The sequence below is a fragment of the Ursus americanus genome, chromosome 4 (genome assembly GCF_024610735.1).
Source record: "Ursus americanus isolate L20-20 chromosome 4, mUrsAme1.1.p, whole genome shotgun sequence".
NCBI classification, from domain to species: Eukaryota; Metazoa; Chordata; class Mammalia; order Carnivora; family Ursidae; genus Ursus; species Ursus americanus.
This window is the reverse complement of record NC_142130.1, coordinates 63,181,471-63,200,540: the sequence shown is the minus strand read 5'-3', so window position 1 is coordinate 63,200,540 and position 19,070 is coordinate 63,181,471. Positions and strand designations below refer to the sequence as shown.

Here is a 19,070-nt window from a genome sequence, read left to right as displayed (position 1 = left end):
TATAATACTGTGTATATAGTAAATAAAAACGTGAACATTTTCACTAATTTTACACTTTAGTTGTAGTGACATATTAAGATATGTTGCCTCTTCTTTTTTTATAATTACTGAATTTATCTGCCCTTTGCTAAAATTTATTATAAGCAAAATTGGAGTGCCCTACATTTTTACACATTGGTAGGCTTCTAAAAGCTTGTAAATTAATACAAATAGCACTTTAAAAAACAATTTAGACAACTAAGATAAAGAAAAATCAAATTATATAATACAAATAAAGAAAATTCAAATGTTTAGTAAATGCTTCAATTTAAACTGAGTAAGTAGTAATGTTATCCTTCAAATCCTGCAAATTCTACATGGTAAACTGTGATTTATTTTTATTGCTCTCAGATTCATTACATCCATTGAATGCTCAGTTTATGCAAGAATATATTTTAGAAACAATATTCATGATCAATATTAATTTGCTGATTTTTCAGAGACAGTATTTATATTCTGGAAGATTCACACTCACCTCCTTCTCCACAGAAAGGGATAAATAGTGAGGCATGGAGAAATTGAGGAGGAAAGCAAGATCAAGATTAAATTAGTAAACTTTCAGTCACAAAATTATTTAGCTATGAAAAAATTAAATACCTTTCATAGAAAGCTATGAACTATTATTAATGAAATCTGTATTAGATTGTTGTTTTTTATGATTATGCCTGAATTTCAAAAGTATAAAAATGATTTTCTTAAATATATTAACAGATTCCTAGATTTTCAAACTTTGTGTAATATAGAAGATATTTCACCTAATAATCACGTTGTTCTCTAAAAGAAGGCAAAACCATGAATATTTAATCCAAATTTCTGGCTTTAGGAGATGAGACTGGGATCACTAGAAATGAGCACAACATAGTATTGAGTCATTTTCTCTCTCTTTGTTACAAATACTAATTCAAGGCTTTCACAAGATATGGGGCCCTATAAAGTTACAAGCTCACAAAGACCAAAGGCTGGTTTCTCTGTCTAATGAAGGCAGATGTTTTTTATTCCCAATGTACCTTCGTATATGCATCTCCATAATAGAATGACACATAATCTTCTTGTCTCTTTGATATAAATGCTCCATGAGAGTTATACCACATGGCTACATATGGTGGTTTTATGGTGGGATGTAAAAAATGAATTTCATATGTCTATGAGGAGACCAATATATTGTAGGTTGTTGGAAAGAATGAGAGCTTACAGAAATTGTTCAGTTCAAATACCACATCATTTTTTTGTTCTATGAATCCAGGCAAATAGTGAGCTGTATCAAATTGTGAACTGTATCAAATGCTGCAAGACATTTTCTCAAGGCAAATAAGAAATAATGTGACAAACATTTAGGGAAGTATTGTTTGAAAAACAAGCAAAATACCCACAAACTTTTATTTGTGGGAGATGAAATGGGTGTGCTGTGAAAGGAAGGCGTATGCAAAACAACTTCCAAAGGCCAAAGTTGCTGCAAGACTGGAGAAAAAGCCCAACAAGTCCAGCTTGACAAGGAATGGCTGATGAAAGGGACTTACCAACAGAACATGTCTTGGGCAGCCACAAGATGAGTAGATGGCCACAACCCCGTTTCCCATAGGATCTGCTTTTATAGCCCTACATGCTGGGAGTACAAACTGGAGGCCACCCAAGAGGGAAATGTTTCCCAACAGGTTTTCTCCAGGATAGATTAAGGATGTTATGCCCCCAGGGTATACTTAAAGGTGCGGTTAAACAAAAGGAAAGAACGTGTGTGTGACGTGTGACCGGATGTACTTCTGATTTTGGATGTACTTCTGATTTTAGGTCGCAAGACAGTCATCATGATGGATTTGTCCAAAATGACCTTAGTCTGGTTCACACAATGGGGAAGAAAAGTTTTTTCTGTGTAAGGTCCTTGAAAATGTGTATGAGAATGTTGTAATTATTAAATTTTGATTATCATCTACTAACAATCTTTTCTTATAAAACTACCCACATTAGACTTTGAACAGTATGATGTATTAAATGCAGTTGTGTGGTCATGTTAGGATAGGGATTCTAGTAAACATGGTCTTTATTCACTAAATGAGGAGAATGTAGTGGCACAGATAGCAGCATTTGAGCATTTTCTATATGTAATGAATCAGAATTAACATTTATAAATTATAATTCTAAATATAATTATTAATTAAATTTAAACATTAATTAATATAATTAATAAATTATATAAACTTTGAGGTGTAAAAAAATTCCAAAGACTGAAGCTGCTAAAATTGGATGTTCCTACTTTATTGCAGGACATGTTTTATTGATATGTTCCTACTAGTAATGGTATATTTATTTGATTTTTTTTTTCCAAATGCAGAATATACCAAGTCTGCATACAGTTGACCCTTTCAGCATTTTAGGTCTAAATTTTATACACTAAGCTTCTGTTATGTTCTTATGTCCTCTGAAAAATGGTATATTCTTTTCTCTTTTTTTTTTTTTAAGATTTTATTTATTTATTTGACAGAGAGAGACAGCCAGTGAGAGAGGGAACACGAGCAGGGGGAGTGGGAGAGAAAGAAGCAGGCTCCCAGGAGGGGAACCTGATGCGGGGCTCAATCCCAGAAAGCTGGGATCACGCCCTGAGCCGAAGGCAGATGCTTTAGGACTGAGCCACCCAGGCGCCCCTATTCTTTTCTCTTTAACCCATTTTTTGAAGAGAGAAATTCATTGTTAATAAGAATGAAATGCCTCTATTTTTTATCTAGGCGAAAGGATATTGGGGAAAGAGAATCCTCTGATCTAAGAATATTTTATATATTGCAGCTTTATATATACATACATAAACACACAAACACACACACACACACAGACATGCTGCTCTCCCTAAATACTTGCTTTTGCATGCTCATTCATTTGATGAGAATACTGAGCCTAAGAGAAAGAGAAACCATTTTGAATGTATGCATACTAATTTTCTAATGATGAAATTTTGAAACACACTTAGTTATCTGAGTAGTTCTTGTTGAATTATTAAATTATAAGTCACATTGTTTTCAGCATAAAATTCAGTCAGATTTGAACTACATACTGAGCACAAAGTGTAATTCATATCAGATGATTTTAAAATATGGATGAATAATACCATTAATAAAATTAAGGTATAACTCATTACATGAAAACACCTTAAATATCTACCAAGATTTTTTAATAGATGAAAGCATACATAGGGTATAATATACCATTGATTTAGTGATTCCTGATCACTGAAATCAGAAATTAATTATGATTGGGGGTGCCTGGGCGGCTCAGTTGTTAAGCGTCTGCCTTCGGCTCAGGGTGTGATCCTGGAGTTCTGGGATTGAGCCCCACGTCAGGCTCTTCCGCTGGGAGCCTGCTTCTTTCTCTCCCTCTCCTCCTGCTTGTGTTCCCTCTGTCACTGGCTGTCTCTCTCTCTGTCAAATGAATAAATAAAATCTTAAAAAAAAGAAATTAATTATGATTGAACATGCTTAGGAATTGAATTTATGATTGAAAGTAATAAGTGTTACTCCTAAGAAGTTTTCAAAACTCACTTGGACATAGTCTCCTGCAATGTGGGAAAGACATTTAAACACCCCTGACAAGAGACCAGGTAGCCATTACTTGAACAACTTCTTTGACAGAACTCAGTATCTCAGGAGCTTGCTAAATACAGTGGTGAAGAGCTCAATAGATTAAAAAAAAAAAAAAAGCATTCTCCATATTAAACACAAATCAGCCTCTCACTAGCTTCTAACATTCAAAGAGTTTTGAGAAATATGATCCCCCATTCACGTGCCAGTAACCCCTTCCTCTACCCTGCGTCTTCTCTTATCCAGTGAAAACATCCCCAGATTTAAATACACATATATAATATATAAATACATACATATATACATATACAATATATATAAATACATATATACATTATATATATATATATATATATATATATATATATATAATGATTTACAGAGTTGGAACTACTTTTATTCTTTCTCAAAATGTATTATACAGATTGTCAGAGAGATGAAATCAGTGTATACTATAATACATGGGTGGTGTGTGTGTGTGTGTGTGAGTGTGTGTGTGTGGTAGCAGCTTTTTCTTTCTCAAATAGTTATCTTAGTGAAAATTTATTTGGAATTCTCAAGTGAGAGTTGGCATTTTGGAGGATTTGTCATTGTCTAAAGAAAATGTAGAATTGTTTCATAATTGAATTAAAGTTACATTAGTTTAAGAAGATATATAGAATTTTATTTCCAACTGATGTCAGAATTGAAATGAATATTGCATATTCTATTTGGGAAATATGTACTCATATATGTATATAATTAATGCACATTTATAATTAATATAAACCATCCTGAATATTTATTTACTCTAGAAACTTACTTTAGTAGAAAATTAACAATAATTCACCTCCCATTTTCTAAAACTAGAGTCATGCTCATATCTTAGAGGATGGCATAGTCAATAGAAAGTAATTATAATGTTACTTTCATAGATATTTCTTCTTTTCTGAATCTAAAGCAGTGTTGAGAACATATTCATAAAGAATATTCATAATTATTTTCCATAACTTGGTACTTTGATAGAATTTTTTTATCAAAATACACAAAAGTTATGACTATTTTAGAGAAAGCCTGTGATCTACTGATTTCCAACATTCCTGGATAGCTACATTTTTATATAGAAACATCAGTGCATGTAGATACAGTGGTACAAATAATCCTACAATAGCAAGGCAGAAACTAACCGCTCATTGATCTCTCTCCTTCCTGTGCATACAGCTAGACTACATTTGCCAGCCTCCCTTGAAGTATGGCTGTGGGCCTGAACAGGAAATGGGAACTGAAGTAGAATATGTACTTCTAGGCCTCTGCCATTAAAATTTCTTACATATACCTCCCCTGGCTCACTTTCTCTCAGAAGACTTTCACAGTCAAAAGTTGAAGATGGTAGCCTATGTCTATACTTCTATAGTGTACGTTGCCCTCCACCAATGACCTAGAGCAGCCCTTTACTGTTATGTGTTAAAGAAACTTCCTATTACTTTAAGCAACCCTACATCTAAAAGGAAATCCACATTGTAAAGTCAGTGGGTATAATGATATCTAGATGGTTAGCTAGAGATATAAAAGAACATTTAAGTATACTTGCTTTGGCTTTACAAAGTTCTTTTTGTCATATGACATTGTCAAAGTAAAAGTAAGATAACTATCTTTAAGAGAAGGAGTAAATATTCAGCGCCTGAATCCATAGATATAGAAGGTTTACATGCATAGGCCACTATAAAGTATAGGATGGTATCTCTACTGTCTTGGATTTTTAAAATTCAGTTACATAATTCAAATTATATTGAAACATAGAAAGAGATTTTGAATGGAGTCTTAGAAGAATAAATTTTGTTTTGTTTGAATTGTGAAAATATTTATTATATTTTATTTTGATCTCTATTGATGATATTTTAGTATAATACTAAAATACTAAAAGAAAAAATTAATCTAATGATTCAGAACCTAAAAAATCAAAAGCAGCAAACTCTTTTTTTTTTTTTTATGGGAGGAAGGAGCAAAAGGAGAAGGAGAGAGAGAGAGAATCTCAAACAGGCTCCAGGCCCTCCAGATGTGGGCCTTGATCTCACAACCCTAAGATCATGACCTGAGCCAAAATCAAGAGTCAGATGCATAACCAACTGAGTCATCCAGGCACCCCAAAAGCAGCAAACTTCTTTTAACTTAAATTTTACAAAACGACAATGTATCAGGTCCAAGAAATCTATTAGAACATAAAATTTTCAAAGTCATTATCATGTTAAAATGGTGGTTTTTTTTTTTTTTTTGAGCATACCCTCCTTACTTATCTTACTCTATGACATGATTTACCAGGTGCCCCTGCATTTTATTCATTTGTACTTCCACTTGTTTATTCATTCACTTTTCCAATAGAAAGAATGGGAATTATAGTTAGAGCGCTATGTGATTTACTAAGAGCAGTAGGAAACAGTCTCATCCATGGCTGGATGTTCCAAGAGATGACCATATGGTAAGATAAATGGTACGTATCAGCATATAAATGCTGGACCATGCATTGTTCAAACTTCATCTCATTGGCTCAACAAATGGTTATTGAACTTCATGCATATTCCTGCCCTGGAAGACTAAAGGAAGACATGAATATAGTTGGAAGTGGGCAGCATAGAGGAATCTATCAAGAAAGCACTATGTTAGTTTGAGTGATAAGTGTGACCTCGAGATATGCAGAGGAAATAACATACCTTTAAGTAAAGAAGCATGGATTACTTGCCTTGTGTGAACACATGCTCGTGTGCCTTTAAATCATTAGGCATTTTGAGGAAGAATAGGGAAATAGAATAGAAAAGTAAACATTTCAGGTATTTAGGGACTTATGTTACATGATGAACAGTTTAAATGTTATGTTATAGAAGAGATAATAGGGAAGGGCTATCGACATATTACATAAGTGGTTATAGTCAGGACTTTAGGAATATAATAGAGTGCAAGCATGGAGTTTCCATCAGGACAGATCATGATGAGGATAAACTTAGGAAGAGGAGCAAGCATAGCAAAGACAAGAGGATTGGGAAGTAGAATTTATATTTATTCCTCAAACATATTCATAAATTTTCCATGACCAAGTGTATTCATTAGTATTAGTGACCAAGTGTATTAGTATATTTTAGGGATCATAACATTTTGTTTTTTTTCAAATGTTTCATAGCAATAGATGACAGATACAGGAATGAGAGGAGTGAATTTTTGGTTTCATACATTTGAAGTAAGAAAATCTGGGGTTTAAAAATTGAAATTCTACCACTGGAAAAAAAACTTCCTTCAAATAGTGTCACAGTTTCCAGATTTATTGCTTGGGTTCTGTTCGCATCTTCTATTCTAAAACTCCATTTACTATGGTTTCAGTAAAAATTCAGTCCAAGCTGAAACTTGGTATACCAAATATCAGCTCTGGAGCAATGGTTGTTTTTACCAATTTTCCAGAAGATTGATTTAGATTGTTTTGTGTTGTATGACTGTAAAAAACAAAACACAAAAGGATTCACTAGCTTGGTATTTCATTTTCTCTGTGTTAACTCCTTTATTTCAATCCATAGCGCAATTACAAATAACACATACTGATTATAAACAGTATTTGATTATACTATTAACAAGTAAAATATTTGGTGTATTAATAGAATAACACTTTTATAAAAAGAATGAGTGGCTAGATTTCCTTTTTTACCTCTTTTACCATATGTAGAGGCATATTGTGACATTGTTTATGTCAACATACCAATCATAAGGTCTGACAAGAGTTAAACCTTGGATCTGTGGCCTATTTAAAGATTATTAGAGCTTAATATGACTAATTTTTTCTTTCCAGTTTAGTAGGATTCAAATTTAATTAGTAGAAAAATTATTCTGGTATACCAAAACAAAGTTGACCTCACTAAAGCTTTAATTTCTTGTTCTAATTCTTACCCTTGGGGATAGTAGAGATTGAGCTGAAAAAACAGGGGCTAGCAGATTGCATGAATCAGTTTGCCTAGTGAGCATTTCTAGAGAAATCAGTAGGGGTGAAGCAGAGTAGGCAGTTAGCTTGGGTCTACGTGGGCAATGCACAGAGAGCAGTCCTGTTGAAGAAGCTGGGGAACAGAGCAGAGTGCTGGTCTGGACAACCTTAACACAAGAAAGTCAGAATCAAGGGAAGGAGTCTATTATTAGGAAGCAGGCAACAAAATGCACTTGATATTGAATGAAAGGCCATGGAAAGCATTCTTAAGTACAACTTTCCCATAGGCAGAACTTAGCTTATTGTACTGACGCCTCTAAACTCTCTATAGGAGCCAAGTGGGGACACACCTGGGTGGTAGGGGCTTGAGCTGAAGACAAAGGGAATGAAGGCTGACACATCTATAGTTCTTGAAATCCGATCACATTAGTGATGTTAAACTTTGCAAAATTCAAGTTGCTGGCTGGATAATAAATGTATTTTTTAAAACTTCTAAATGTTTGCAGTGATTGCTTTGACTAAATCCATGGTGTAGGATGGTGTGCTTTTGGAAACTCACGCTCAACATTGATAATTTAAGTAGCCAAGAGGACACTTGAAATTACTTCTATCACCCTGATGTAGGTTTTTTCCTTAGTACTTGTCTACAAAATATAGTGAATTATAGCAATAAAATCATTCAGTATACAATATCTGTTTAATATAAAACATTTTTCTGCAATGATGTTAATATGGACAATTATAGACTATTATATGCAAAAGGTTGACGGTCCACATATTAAATCTAATGCAATAAGTTATTAGTGGGCATCTATATGTACCCTGATATGTGTAAAGCCTCATGGGAAATATAAAGAGATATAACATAATCTTTATTTGAGGAAGTTTTAGGTAAAACAAGAACCCGGGAAAAAAGGCAAAAACAATTGGATGTTTTTTGCCGCATTTTAATAATCTCTTCAAAGTGATTACATAACAAAATATGTTTTTATTATTATTTAAGCACCACAAAGTGTGACATGAAATACTACTTGCTGGAAACTAACTTAAAGATATTTGAAAATGTTTCTGGAAAGAAGTATAGTGATCATCTATAAATAAATAACACTTAAGGAAGGAAAACTATTAATATAAATATGTACAAATTGTTAGGTTCTTAAATGAATAATGTCAGGTAAATCAAATAACATTGATGTTATGAAGTTAATTCGGTTTAAAACTAAATAACATACAACTTATTAATCATGCCAGTAACTTTTGTTAGAAATTAGTATAAAATGTAACTAAAATCCTCCAAGTAATTGCGTTGGGAATTTTTGTTTTATCCAACATGGATCCCAGATATTCATTGTGTGATTGATGAACCATTTAGAATCAATGGTATATTGGGAAAATAATTTTTATCCAGTATTAAGTATTATTTAATAGATTCTTACTCATTGGTCAGTGCTTCTTATTTGCAGCTAAGAATAAATCCTCCAGAGCTCAGCGTTTTGAGTCATTAAATCACCTCACCAGCAGGTGGCAGGCACCTAATAGCTGATGAGGTGTGACCTTGGAAGTAGCCCACTTTCCCATTCGCTCATTTTTAATCTTTGAGATGTGTGAGCAATTACCTTTCATTATTTTTTTACATATACTCATTTCTTCTGTTCAATTATTCCTAGGGTAATGTTTAAAATCTTTTTTTTTTAAATGAGGTGTCTGAGGGTTTTTTTTTTTTTTGTTGTTGTTGTTTTATTTTGTTAGTTATTTAGATAATGGTGGACATCCTGTGTCCGCAAAGGAAAGTTTGTGTGTGTTTGTTTTTTTTTTTTTTTTAAGGTTGAATTCACTTCAACTAACAATGCCACAATTCTTTATTTAGGTTCACTATATGTTTGGGACTTACCATGTGGAAAAATTAAATAACAGATTTTCTCTGATTAGCTACTGCTCTCTGTGTTCACTTGAAAACTGCAAGGTAACATGACAATAGCTTCAGAGATCGCTCATTCAGTATTTCAAATCATTTTCCAATGAACTATTACTTTGTTAAAAATCTTCTTAGCATGATGTTTCTAGCTCTTTTATGCTCAACGGTGTCTAAACGGGACACTTTTTTTCTTCTTTTTTTGGCTTCTCTCCCATGGGGAACCTGTGGAGCTATATTCAAGAGGACTTCCCAGTTCAGTTCTTTTTCACTCTGTTCTTATCATATACAGACAGAGTTTGGCTCTCGGTTTCATTTCAATAGCCATTCACTGAAGACCTCCTGTGCAGATAGTGATGGTGCAGGGCGCGGAGATGAGGAAGACAAGGATCCTGCTCACAGGGAACCCACTGAGTTATAGTATATCCCTCTTTGGACTTGTAAAGGTTTTCCTTTATTCTTTCATACTGGAAATGTTATAAAATGAACTGCAGATGACATCATAAGTATTTACAAACTTGAAAAGATAAATGCTATAGATGTACGGTTTATTTAAAATATTCAGTCCAATGAGAATTTCCTTAGGCAGCTTTTTGTTTCCTTGTTTTGGCAAGTGAATTATCAAGGAAATTCACACAGTAAATAGTCCCTTTACTAATTGTGCCAGTTTCCTGGTTCTTGGAATTATGTTTCTCAGGTTTTGTTTGTATGTATATTTATATAGTGTGTGTGTGTGTGTGTGTGTGTGTGTGTGTGTGTACACATATATTTCAAGTCTCTAAACCATATTCCTTATACTTTCACTCAATTACTATTATCTCCACCTAACATTCAGCAGACCAAGCACACATTTAAGTGATTTGCTTAGGTTCGTATGGTTAATCAATAACAGTTTACATTAAAATCCAGGTATTCTGGGGGTACCTGGGTGGTGCATTTGTTTCTTAGTTTTGGCTTAGGTCATGATCTCCGGGCTGTGATATGAAGCCCCATGTGGGGCTAGGCAGTCAGTGGGAGTCTGCTTGAGATTCTCTTCCTCTCCCTCAGCCCACACCCCTGTACTTTCTCCCCCTTCTTCCAATCTCTCTCTCTCTCTTAAATAAATACATACATACATACATACATACATAAGTCTTCCAAAAAAATGCAGGTATTCTGCTTTTCAGAATCTAGTTTTTAGTCACACTAGTTGTAATCATATAATAACTCAAAATATTATATGATTTGGTAAGCTAAATTGAGACATTTCAGACACTAAATTATTTAGGTTCTCATCAGGATTCTAAACTCAAAATATTTTAACATATCATTGTAGATTTATTTTAAAGGACATTACATACTACAAGAAATCATTTAGTTTTCATCATAATCGGAAGATGAAAATAAATCAGAAATTATTATCTACAGGAAATCTGACTTTATACAATTGCCTACATTTTTTTGATTCTCAAGTTATTGTCTTTAGCTTTACTCCAAGCAAATGGTCTAAATATGAAAGTTTTGTATTTGTATATATTGATTCAGTTGATTTTAGTGATGTTATACAGTTTTCACAAAATAGTCCGACCGAAAGAGAGTTCAATTCCTTTTGCTAAGATTCACTGAAAATTGTAAGCTCCGTCTGTCAGTGGGAACTGTGTTAGAAGAAATGAAATTGAACACAGGGGTAAGTAACAGGATTTACCCATATAGAATCATGGCAGAAACCTTGGGTTTTCTCTTTTGGTGACCTCTCTTTTAAGAAACAAGAAATGCATGCTAAATGTTTTTCTTGAATAAACCACAGCTTTGAAAAGTGGTTGATATAGCCTGAGGTTCTATTGGGGAAATAACGAATCTGTGTCCCACAGTTTCATCTAGCAACTGAAAAGGCATATATATATTAGTGCATGTAGGAGATAGAATATGAAATAGACATTTTAGAAAAATGTCTACTGTATCTTAATGGAGTCACAAATATAATCATAATTAGACTTGCATACATTTTATATTCAATCAAATTAGTTTCAAAAATATTTGTGTGAGTCTCCTTATAGAATTACAGTTAATAAAGAATAATAGCAGAGGGACTACAATCACTAAGTTGCATGCTATTTGAGTATCTGGGAGGACGATTTTTTAAAATATATTTAAAATCACAAAAATTTAGAATTTTCCCAAATAGTACATATTGTATTATTGCTTGCTCCTTTCACAAAGCATATAGGGAAGGTACAGCAATTAAAGAATATTTGATACTTGGGATCCCCCTCTAGCTCTGTGGCAAATGTATATAATGAATTCTAAGCTTTGATATCATGACCACTTCCCTATTTCTTCAAATCTACATACAGTTTTTTTTTTTTAAAATGAGTTTTGTTTCGATTTTTAGAGGGGGTAGGGAGAGAGAATCTCAAGCAGACACCTGGCTGAGCACAGAGACTGACACAGGGTTTGATTTCACAGCCCCGAGATCATGACCTGAGAAGAAAGCAAGAGTCAGACACTTAACCGCCTGAGCCACCCAGGCACCGCTTAACTGAGGTTTGATTGTAGATTCACACTCAGTTGTGAGAGAGAATATAGAGAGATCCCATGGACCCTCGACCCAAATAACATCTTGCAAAGATATCACGACTAGGAAACTGACAGTGATGTAGTCCATGAATCTCATTTGGGTTTCACGAATTTTACATGTGCTCGTCTGTGTGTGTGTGTGTGTGTGTGTGTGTGTGTGTGTGTGTGTGTCTTTTAGTTCTATTTGATTTTATTTCATGTGTAGTTTTATGTATCCATCACCACAGACAAAATACAAAACAGTTGCACCACCACAAGAATCTCTTGTGCTGTCCTTTTATAACCACATCCATGTCCCTCCCACTCCCTCCTACCCCTTACTATCCTTAATCCTTGGTAAACACTAATCTCTTTTCCATCTTTATCATTTTATTATTTCAAGACACTATATAAATGGACTTTAGCTGTATTTATAGGGTTTTTGAGTGTATTACTTTGTATGTTTTCTTAGTAGTTGCCCTGAGTATTGAATATACACATGTGACTTACCACAGTCTACTAGTAGCAGTGGTTTACAACTTTGAGTTAAAGTGTGGAAACCTTACTTATTTTCGGTCCTTTTGCCCTGCCCACTTTGTACTTGTCTTGAGTATTCCTTCTATACTTGTTCAACATTGCATCAGTTGATGTTGTAATTTTTGTTTCAACCATCGTATAATGGAGGCAACAAAGGGGAGGAATACTCTGTATTGGATTTACTCATGTTTTTGTTCTTCCAGTTGTCCTTTCTTCCTTCCTCATGCTCCAAGATTCCTTTTTTTCTGTTTAAAGAACTTTATTTAACTTTTCAAGGCAGATCTGCTAGAGAAGTATGTTCTTAGTTTTACTTCTTAGAATACTAACATAATTAAAAAATATTAAAAAAAAATGACCAACAACTAAATGAAAAAAATCCTCAACTGCAATAGCAATCAGGGAAATGAAAATCAAACAGGAATGAGCTATCATTTCCAACCATCAGTTTGGCAAAAATTGAAGAGACTGGTAATAGCAAGTGTTAATGAGGAAGTGGGGGAAATGGTATTTTCCTACACTGTGGATGGTTCATCTGTTTTGGAGAGCAACATGGCAGTATAATTAAAATGTTAAATACACATACCCTATGATCCAAAAATGCATCTTTAGCTATCTAATATAGATAAATATTCTCACATAAGCTCAATGAGATATTGTTACAGTACAAAAATTAGAAACCATTAATGTCCATTAAAAGCAGTATGGTTAAATATGCTGTTATAATTCTATACTGTGGGTCAGTGTAGCAATTAAAAAAAAAGCTGTATCAATATATGCCAACATTATGAGGAAAAGCATATTAATGAAAATATATGCCATGCTACATAATATATGTTAAATACCCCCCCCCCCAAAAAAAAAAGAATATATTTATTCCCTCTTGATTCCTGAAGGTTAGTTTGCCTGGATAAGAATTCACTGTTGATAGTTCTTTTCTTACAGCACTTGAATAATGTGCCATTCCCTCTGGCCTCTATAATTTCAAATAAGAAATCTGTCATTTAAATTGGTATTCTCTTATAGGTTATATGTCTTTCTCTCTGGCTGCTTTCAAGATTTTTTTTTTTTTTTTGTCTTCCAGTGTAATTTTGATGTATTTTGATATAGACTTTCTTGTGTTTATCATATTTGAGAAGTTTGTCTTACTGATTCTGTACATTTATTACTTTTGGCAAATTTGAAGTTTTGCACTATTATTTCTTCAAATACTCTTTCAGTCCCAGTCTCTTTCACCTGTTTGGTACTTGTGTGGTACCAATATTGGGTATTTGGTTATTCCCTCACAGGTCCAAGGCTCTTTTTTTTTTTTTTCAATCTATTTTCTTTCTCTTATTCAAATTGAGTGAATTATATTGCTTTATCTTTAAGTTTATTGATTCCATCCTCTATTTCATCTCTAGTGAATTATCAAGTCAATCTAGTGAGTTTTAATTTTTGTTATTGTATTTTTGACTTCCATAATTTTCATCTGATTCCTTTTTTTAGAACTTCTTTACTGAGATTTTCTATTTTTTGTTTCAAGATAATTAGTAATTGATTGTTGAAGTATTTTTATGATGGCTTTTTAAAATTATTTGTCAGATAATTATGTTTGTTTCAACTCAGTGTTGGTGTCTATTGATTATGTTTGCTCATTCAAATTATGATTTTCCTGGCATTTGGTGTGACCAGTGGTGTTTTTATCACATCCTGGTCATTTTTGCTATTATGTTAGGAGACTCTGGATTCTATCTTAATCTTCTAGGAAGGAGTACTTCTGTTTAGGTTTAGCAAACAGGTGCTGACTTACATTTTCAGATCGTATGTTGACTAACAATTTACTTTTCAAAGCCAAAGGGTGCTATTTAGTCAGCTTGAGGTGTCTAGTTCTACTGGGGGTTGAACTGGTCTCCACTGGTGCCACTTAAGGAGGCAGAGGAGCTTCCTCAGGTCAGGCTGCCTGAATTCTCTAGTAGGGGTAAGCGGTTCTCTAGCTCGTGGGAGATCACTTTAGGGGTGGGGTTCTTGTCAGAGATGGATCACCCCTCGGCCCCTACTGCCCAAGTGATCACTGTCTCTAGGCATTGAAAGGGAGTCTCCAGCCCAGTGGAGAAAGAGATTGATTGCCATGGCTATTTGTAGTCAGTGATGCTCCCACTTGATTCCCCTTGCAGGTGGCCCAGTGTCTCCCAGAGATACTGGAGGGTTCCTATTTGATATGTGATAAAAAATGAGTCTACCTAGGCCACCTGCTGTTGCTATGTTGTGGTTGGGAGAAGTCAGGCCTCAACTGCCTTTTATTATTGTCTGGGGAACCACCGTGTTATTCCTCAGGTCCTAGTGTCCCTAAACCAGTCTTCTTCCCTCTGTCTTTCAGAGTACTCCTTTCTTTGCCTTTTGCTTAACTCTGAGCTTTATAGCTGTACTTAGTAGGAAATATAATGATAAACTTTTTAATATTTTTCCAAAAATGAATACAAGAAGAGCATGCTAAGAGACCTTCCGTGAAAAAAGAAAAACCCTGTGATAGAAAAGGTGGTATGAACCAAAGGATATATTGAAAGTATTTAACAGCTGGTACACTAGAGGTTCCAATCAATCAGAGCAAATTTAAACATTCAGTACCTTACAGGTGTTTTTCAGCTGAAAGCTCAGGTTTACAGGAAGTTCAACAGGTTTCTCTACTGTAGAGAATATGATTTTAATATGCTAATGTTCATTGTTGGTGTCTTGGAAGGAATACAGCAATCATAGTTTTCCCAAATTTATCTGTGCATAAAAGTGAAACCTTCTGTTTATCTTGTTTTTGGTACTAGCATTCCATGAAAGCCTGTGGAGGAAAGTCATTTTTATCACCACAAACATCTACCTCATCTGAAGTATTGTACTAGATGCAATCATTTAATTAAAAAGTCGTTTCTGAGAACATTAAGGAACACCTAATTCTACTTTGATTTTTTTAAAAAATCTGATAAAATACTTCCATATATTTAAACCTTCCTTTAAACTATATCAGGAAATAAGATTTAGATGTATAGCTAAAGACAATGTTTATTGTGTTGTGCTAAAAATATTTAACAGTACTTTTTCTAATGTTGTTATTTGCATTTTCAATATTTTCTCTTTCCAGCTTTAAGGGACAACAGGATTGAGCTGGTTCGAGCTTCCTGGCATGAATTAAGTATCAGTGTCAGTGATGTGTCTCTCTCCGATGAAGGGCAGTACACCTGTTCCTTATTTACAATGCCTGTCAAAACTTCCAAGGCCTATCTCACCGTTCTGGGTAAGTGCAAGGGACTAACACTATGAGATCACAAGCTAAAGCAACATGATTCAACAACAAACATATGTTCTGAGGATCATATTAATAGATATAGTTTAATCCCTTCTCTGCTACATTATAACAAAAGGCATTTAAAAACCCACTTAGTCACTTTCCCAATTTTAGAAATAGACCAAGGGAGGTGTAAGGATTTGTATGACTTCTCAAGGGCATGCAGCCATTTGTTTCTTAGCCAGCAACAGACACCAGGTTTCTTGATTTTCAACCAAATTCCTTTGTGTCATCTATATATTGTATATATGGTGAATCTTTTATAAAGTAATAGAATAATGAGCAGAGTGAATTCAATGTGCCTATGGGGTGGTCCTCCATTTTATTATTTAAGCCATCTGATGGGAGCCTTCTCCAATATCTTACTGCTTCCAAATATGACTTCTTTGTGTGCATTAGTGCATTTAAATGACCCTGATGTTTCTGTGTCTTATCTTTTAATATTGTAGATTTTCTAAATTCTTAAATGAAGTACATAATGTCACTCTCCATGCAACTTGTAGCTTTGTTGTGGTTTTATTTTCTAAATATTGGGCCTTTCCCCCAAAGATTAAAGTGATATAAAAAAAATTACATTCTCAGAGATTCCAAGGAGATCAAGTTGCAGCTAAGAACTCTGATTCTGCAGATATCAGTGGCCCAATCAGCTGAAATTGCTGCAGTTCATTGAAACACACCTGTATACTGAACAAGTTAGAGGAATTTAAAAGATTGATTTTTTTTTTTTTTGCCCCTAGCTTGCCTTCCTTTTTTGATAGATAAAGGCATAACATTGCATATAAAAGAACTAATGCATGCTGTTCTGTTCGGTAGGAATATTAAAGTTAATCCAGCTAGTGAATTGGTTTTGTACATACAATGTGAAATATGTTTCTTTGCAAGTCCCACTGGGACTGTTTTATAAAAATCTTCACAAGTTTGCCACTGTAGACAAAATATATCCACTAAAATGGAGTATTTCAAGATAACAACTGCCTAAGGTTAAAGTATTGTTCTGTAGAGAGACACCTTGAGACCCCAAGAATAGACAACTGGCTGATTTCAGTTTATTAAATGATAGTGTGGCATAGATTTAAAAAAATATGAATATGAAAGGAAAAAAAATATCCAACTAATTGGACCATGTTGACCTATCTTTATCATTATTGTTCTTGTTGTTTTTTGTATTTCTCTTATTGGTGATTTCCAACATTCTTACATTTTTTTCCCTTTCAAATTGAATAAAATACTACAATAATATTCAGTTTGCCTTTATTATTGAATAATTTTAGAAGAAACTTTAATAAACCTCTAGTGTGACAACAGAATATTATTGCCCAAGAAATGTGTAATGTTCTATTATTTAAATCACCCATGTACTGTCCCTGCATATTAGGTATCTGCTTAGTTATTAGATGATTTGGACTAGAAAAGGTACTAGTGGTTAGCATTAAACATTAAACATAATATGCATCATGCTTCCCAAAACTACTATTGCATTTTTAATACAAATAACATCAAGATATCCTTTAGAAGAATCTGAGAAGTTAATATGGTTGCAATTATTGGAAAATCTCTTATTCTAAAATGCATTTCTTGAACAAAGTACATAGAGGATAATATTATCTTTTTAAGCCTTAAGAATTATGAAATCAGGAATGCAAAGTGCTATTTTAGTTAAATCACAATTTGCTAAAAAATAAAGAAATGTGCTTTGTGGATTTTTTCCCCATTGCAAACAATCTACCTTCTTAAATCCTATACTGATAAATCTTAAGATATATTGAATGGGTGTTTCTAAGATTTACAAAGAGTATTTTTGCAGGTAAAGCTTTAAAAGCTACTCTGAACTAAATGCATTTTATTTTATTTTTTTTATTATATTAAGTTAGTCACCATACTGTACATCCCTGGTTTCTGATGTAAAGTTGGATGATTCATTAGTTGCGTATAACACCCAGTGCACCATGCAATACGTGCCCTCCTTACTACCCATCACCAGCCTATCCCATTCCCCCACTCCCCTCCCCTCTGAAGCCCTCAGTTTGTAAAATGCCTCCTGGATAATACACACACACACATGCATATATACAGTAGTTCCCACCCCACCCTCATCTACTATTTCACCTTCCACAGTTGTTACCCACGATCAGCTGAGGTCTGCAAGCAGATGATCCTCCTTCTGACTTATTGTCAGGCCAATAGTAGCCTAATGTTACATCGCAATCCTTACGTCATTCGCCTCACTTCCTCTTATCACACAGGCATTTTATCTTCTCACATCCTCACAAGAAGAGGGGTGAGTAGAGTACAATATTTTGGGGGACCACAGTCACATGACTTTTATTATGGCATATTGTTATAATTGTTCCATTTAGTTATTAATTATCATTGTTAATCTTTTACTATGCCTTATTTATAAATTAAACTTTACTTTAGGTATGTATGTATAGAAGAAAAATATAGTATATATAGGGTTCTGTACTACCCACAATTTCAGGCATCCACTGGGAGTCTTGCACTGTATCTCCTGCACATAAAGGGGACTACTGAATATATATATGTATATGTCTGTGTATATAATATATACACACACAATTTTTATGTATACATTATATAGATATTTTAAGCAGTTTATTTTATTATATAACACTTTACTATTTTTGATTGAAGATATTCTTAATTAACAACCCATTTTAGTTTTGTGAAAGTAATAGTCATAAGATTGAATAAGCCCTGGAACAATTGATGTTGACACCATTTGCTTAAATTTCAGGTGTTCCTGAGAAGCCTCAAATTAGCGGATTTTCATCACCAGTTATGGAGGGAGACTTGATGCAGCTGACTTGTAAAACATCTGGTAGTAAACCTGCAGCTGATATAAGATGGTTCAAAAATGACAAAGAGATTAAAGGTAAAGAATGGGGAAAGGACCCCAAGTCAAAATTAATGTGCTGTGACTAGTATGGAGTGTTCGGTGCAGGGCATTTTACATTTTCTTTTTTAAACTACAGTCACTTTCTGATGAAGTGTAATTAAATCAGATTTATCCATTTCTTAAATTCGTTAATTCTACAAGGTATACTAACATAATCTCTGTGTGCCCCATTTTCCTCTTATGTATAACAAATCTAAAAATAATATATACCTCATGGAAAAGTTGGAGAAATAAATGAGTTAATGTATAAAAAATGCCTAGATTCATGCTTGAAAAGTAAGCACTAAGTACGTTAGATATTATTATTTCCAAAATCC

General features: G+C 33.8%; 1 protein-coding gene across 2 annotated transcripts in view; it reads left to right on the top strand.

The window, feature by feature from the left end:
- CADM2 (cell adhesion molecule 2) overlaps positions 1-19,070 on the top strand; it is a 1,025,914-nt gene that overhangs the window by 843,148 nt on the left and 163,696 nt on the right. For both annotated transcript variants that reach the window (XM_045785420.2, XM_045785418.2), the window contains exons 3-4: positions 15,633-15,785; positions 18,592-18,729. In XM_045785420.2, coding sequence (XP_045641376.1) covers positions 15,633-15,785; positions 18,592-18,729 — 291 coding nt within the window. The remainder of the gene's footprint in view (positions 1-15,632; positions 15,786-18,591; positions 18,730-19,070) is intronic.